Source organism: Capra hircus, chromosome 22, assembly GCF_001704415.2.
Source record: "Capra hircus breed San Clemente chromosome 22, ASM170441v1, whole genome shotgun sequence".
Lineage (NCBI taxonomy): Eukaryota > Metazoa > Chordata > Mammalia > Artiodactyla > Bovidae > Capra > Capra hircus.
In genome coordinates, this window is record NC_030829.1 from 3,111,376 (window position 1) to 3,115,410 (window position 4,035).

The following is a 4,035-nucleotide window of genomic DNA, read 5'->3' on the forward strand; positions in this document are numbered from 1 at the left end:
GGAAGGGATGACTCCAGTCATGGGCGTCGTGAGAGTCTTCCTTGAAGAGGCAGCATTTAAATGGAGCTTGGAAGTAGGTGGGATGTGGCAGGAGGGTCTGGGGGCAGCAGAATCCTGGAGGAGGGAGGGGCACAAGCAAAGATGCTGGCAGGATGAAGCCAAGGGGTGGGGGATCTGTCTGGGTAGGAAGTCGTGTTTTACCAGACATACTGCTTAGAGTTGCCAAGGAGTGCATGGTCACAGCGAAAACTAGACTGGTTCTTAGTTTTATTACTTTTTCTGCAGACAGCATGCCCTCCTTATTACATGTGCCCACTCCTGCCAGCCCCTACCCCCTGACAACTCAGCTTGTGTGGCTGTGTCTCAGGAATGCCTTCCTCTCCCTGCGTTCTTGGAAGCTCTTCAAGTCCCAATGGTTCTCAGCCCTGTCCTTCCTCATGGCTGCGTACCCAGTGTTCTGGGGAGACAGGTGCTGGGCAGGACAAAGGGGTGGCCCTGGGTGCTGGGGAAGCAGGGGGAGGCGTGGAGCCAGCATCCGTCTGGCTCCAGGGCTGGGCTCCGCTGCCCAGACAGGGGGCCTGCCTGCGACAGACATTCCCTTCCGGAGCCCGAGGCTGCTTTCGAGAACCAAAGTGAGGACACGGGCCTGGGGGACACTCTTAGAGACTTGACACCTGGTGGGAAGTGGAGATTTGGCAGCTGACTGAACGCGCTAAAGAGCAGCCCGGGTGGCGGCTGATGCCCCTCCTGCCCTGTACCCCACCCTCTCCCGAACTGCTCCTCCAGGGCGGAGGAAGAAGGTGCCCACCCTGCTAATCTGCGCTGCGGTTTGCTCTCTGTTATGTAGTATCTCAGTGGCAGGACCCACTCGGGAGAGCTGGGGCGAGGCTGGCTGAGGTCCTCGAGGAGCTTGGACTCAGGCGCCTGCCTGGCAGTGGAATGATGCTTCCCGACCTCTCAGACCTCTGGGCGCACTTAGAAAGCACTTCACGCCTTCTGTCGGCACACGGCTGCCCAGGGGAACCTCAGGGACAGGGGGCAGGTAGAGTATCCTTTCCGAGTTTCTTGTCTCCTGTCCTCCCCCACACCCCTTCCTTTCCGTGTGTCTGTCTGGCTCTGTTGTGTCTCCTCCTCCTCAAGGTTCCACAGACCAGTGACGCGGGGGAATTGACTCATGTTCTTGTCAACAGAGATCGTGGCCTGCGAGATGATGGGTACCCTGATGCACTCACGACAGTATCTCAAAGATGCCACGCCGCTGGCTGCTCCCAAGAACGAAGCCACCCTCCCAGAGAGGTGGCCGGAAGCCGGGCTGCAGGAGGTGAGGAAAGTCTCTCTTCCTCTGCCCTCGACTCAATCAGCGTTTAGCTGTCAGATGGTTCTGGCCTTGGCCTGACGGGTCTTCTCCTGTGTGTCCTTCCACAGGCTCGACTTTTTAGCCGGAGGATGCACCGCCTTCTCAGGTGTCCTGGGAACTGCTGAAGGACCATGATGGGGAGCAAGCTGGTCCCCAGGACAGAGCAGAGCAGCTGGAACCAAGAAGCGCCCGGAGCCAGATGCAAAGCCGGCAGATCTGAGCGCCCTGAGCCGCGGTTCCTGATTGGACGGTCTTTGCTTTGCCATCACCCTATTGGCTCACAGTTCTAGATGATTTTGAATGGTTGGCTGGTCTTTTTTTTTTTTTTTTTTTCCGTCTGTCTTTCGTTATTTTTTCTTGGCCTTGGGGATTGTGTAAGAAAACAATTGCTTTGGAAAATATAATTCTGTGGCTGAAATTAACCTTGTTTATGAACCAATATTGTCCCTAGGGATTTCTGAATTGTCATCTGGGTTACCTAGTAAATGGGTCTGCATGGTTTGATGTGTGTATTCCTGATCTTGAGATTAAAAATGCATTTTCATATCTGGATCCAAGTAATGGGCCGAGTCCCACTTGCCTTGCTACTGAAGCAATCTCAGTGCGGCATTGCTTGGAGTTGAAATATAATCAAACATATTATACCTGGGGCTCTTGCATGCTCTTTGGGGTTTATGCTACCCCACAAAGAAATACAAACATTGTAGGTGGAAATGTAATTCCTGTTTGATCCCGCAGCTAGAATGGTGGAGAAAGTATAAATATTGGAAGTGGCTTCAAATACTTCAGATGTAAACTAACCAAGAGTAAGTGGCTGATTCTCTAAGGCAGAGCAGGGACTGGAGACCACTCCCCACACCCTGCCTGTTGACCTTGCTCCATCTGGAGGGATCGGAGAAGGAGGCCCGCTTCTGTGTTTGCGTTTGCGGAGACTGTGGTGTTTCTGACTCGTGCTCTGTAACTGTGCCCACCTCGCAATAAAACACCTTCGTTGACTCAGCGACAAGGTCTCTGTCCATTTCCTGCAGTCCTGTGTCCTCATCGGCTTTGTGAGAAGGTCCAGGGTAGGTGTGCGAGTGGCCACCCTGCCTGGGATCTCAGCTGGATGCGGTGCTGGCACTTATCCAGGGTTGTCTACTGGTGGGGCCTCACACATTGGACACATGCTGGGCTGGGGCTGCCCCCAATACGTGGTAGACATTTAATCTCTCTCTCTGTTTTTCTTTATTGGTGGATTATTGCTTTACAATGTTGTGTTAGTTTCTGCTGTACAACAAAGTGAATTGGCCGTACATATATATGTACATATATCCCCTCCCTCTTGAGCCTCTCTTCCCCCATCCTCCCCCCCAGGTCATCACAGAGCGCTGAGCTGAGCTCCTGTGCTGTATAGCAGCCTCCCACTAGCTATCTGTGTTACCCATGGCAGTGTGTAAATGTCCGTGCATCTCAATCAGTCCTTTCCCGATTTGTCCCACCTTCCTCTTCCTCTCCACTCCCCACCCTGTACCCATATGTCTGTTCTCTATTCCGGTGTCTCTATTCCTGCCTTGGAAATCGTCAGTACTGTTTTTCTAGATTCCACATATATGCGCTAATATACGATATTTATTTTTCTCTTTCTGACTTAATTCACGCTCTATGATAGTCTGTAGGTCCATTCGAGTCTCTACAGATGACCCTGTTTCATTCCTTTTAGTGGCTAAGATCTTTTTTGACCCCGTCCCTAGAGTAATGAAAATAAAAACAAAAATAATCCAATGGGACCTAATTAAACTTGAAAGCTTTTGCACAGCAAAGGAAACCATAAACAAGACAATTTTATTTCTTCATAAAGAATTGAAAGAACATTTGAATTCCTTAGAGCTGGTCTTGGCTGAGAACACCAAGTAGCCTCTGAATGTCTTCTTGGCCTTCTTGTTGAAAGCCTTTAGAGGAAGAGGTGGAGATTCGTGGGGCAGAAGTCAGGAAGGGGACTGTGCCCCTGCCTTGACCTTGTATACAGACATCTGGGTCCCTCCTGCAGGACAGGGCAGGGCTATACTTCCTCTGAGGGCAACACCACTGCCTTTACATAAAGTGAAATTGACATGCACTTATGTGTGTGAAATGCCTTTTCACCAGCAGGCCCAGGCCATCCCAGAGCCGGCCAGTCCCTCTAACTATGATACGCAGAGGTCTCATTCACCATGGGTAAGAATTCGCCCAGGCCACATCAGATTGGATCTGCCAGTTTAATAGAAAGCACTTTCAAGAAAACCCCAGTGCTCTCTGCCTCCACTCCTGAGGTTTCAAATGTGATGCATGGATCAGAGATATGATAACTTGGTCTGTGTGGGGCGGCAGATGGAGTTTCCTCTGATTGCCGTGGCATGCATTATACTCCCTCAGATATTACCTTGGACTGCAAGCCCTGCAGAGTAGAAAGAGCATTGCCTACTTGCTTCCTGGGAGTCATTAAAGTGACAATAAATAATAAATAAATGGGTCCCAGCACCCATCCGCTTCACTGGCTTTTGACTTCAAACCTCCTCTTGGGAATTTCCGTGTCCTTCCTTATAACTTGGAACCTCCTGACTGCTTCCCAGTATTATTGTCTAAGCTTGACAAATGTTTGCCAACCAACTGCAAGTCAATATGAAACACTGAAGTTTTATTTGTAAAATTACCCTTTTTAA

At 50.5% G+C, this 4,035-nt stretch overlaps 1 protein-coding gene across 1 annotated transcript; it reads left to right on the forward strand.

Annotated features, from left to right (window-relative positions):
* Nucleotides 413–1,686, forward strand: LOC108638587. Its single transcript, XM_018066627.1, has 4 exons — nucleotides 413–632; nucleotides 848–1,042; nucleotides 1,191–1,321; nucleotides 1,426–1,686. Exons 1-4 carry the CDS (start codon nucleotides 413–415, stop codon nucleotides 1,480–1,482), a joined length of 603 nt encoding a protein of 200 aa, XP_017922116.1. The 3' UTR covers nucleotides 1,483–1,686.

What these genes read in the sequence shown, in the direction of transcription:
- LOC108638587 (XM_018066627.1), top strand. Translation starts at nt 413, where the DNA reads ATGGTTCTCAGCCCTGTCCTTCCTCATGGCTGCGTACCCAGTGTTCTG. An exon ending in GGCTGCTTTCGAGAACCAAA is followed by an intron (nt 633 to 847) that starts GTGAGGACACGG and finishes TCTGTTATGTAG; the next exon opens with TATCTCAGTGGCAGGACCCA. An exon ending in CGGAAGCCGGGCTGCAGGAG is followed by an intron (nt 1,322 to 1,425) that starts GTGAGGAAAGTC and finishes GTCCTTCCACAG; the next exon opens with GCTCGACTTTTTAGCCGGAG.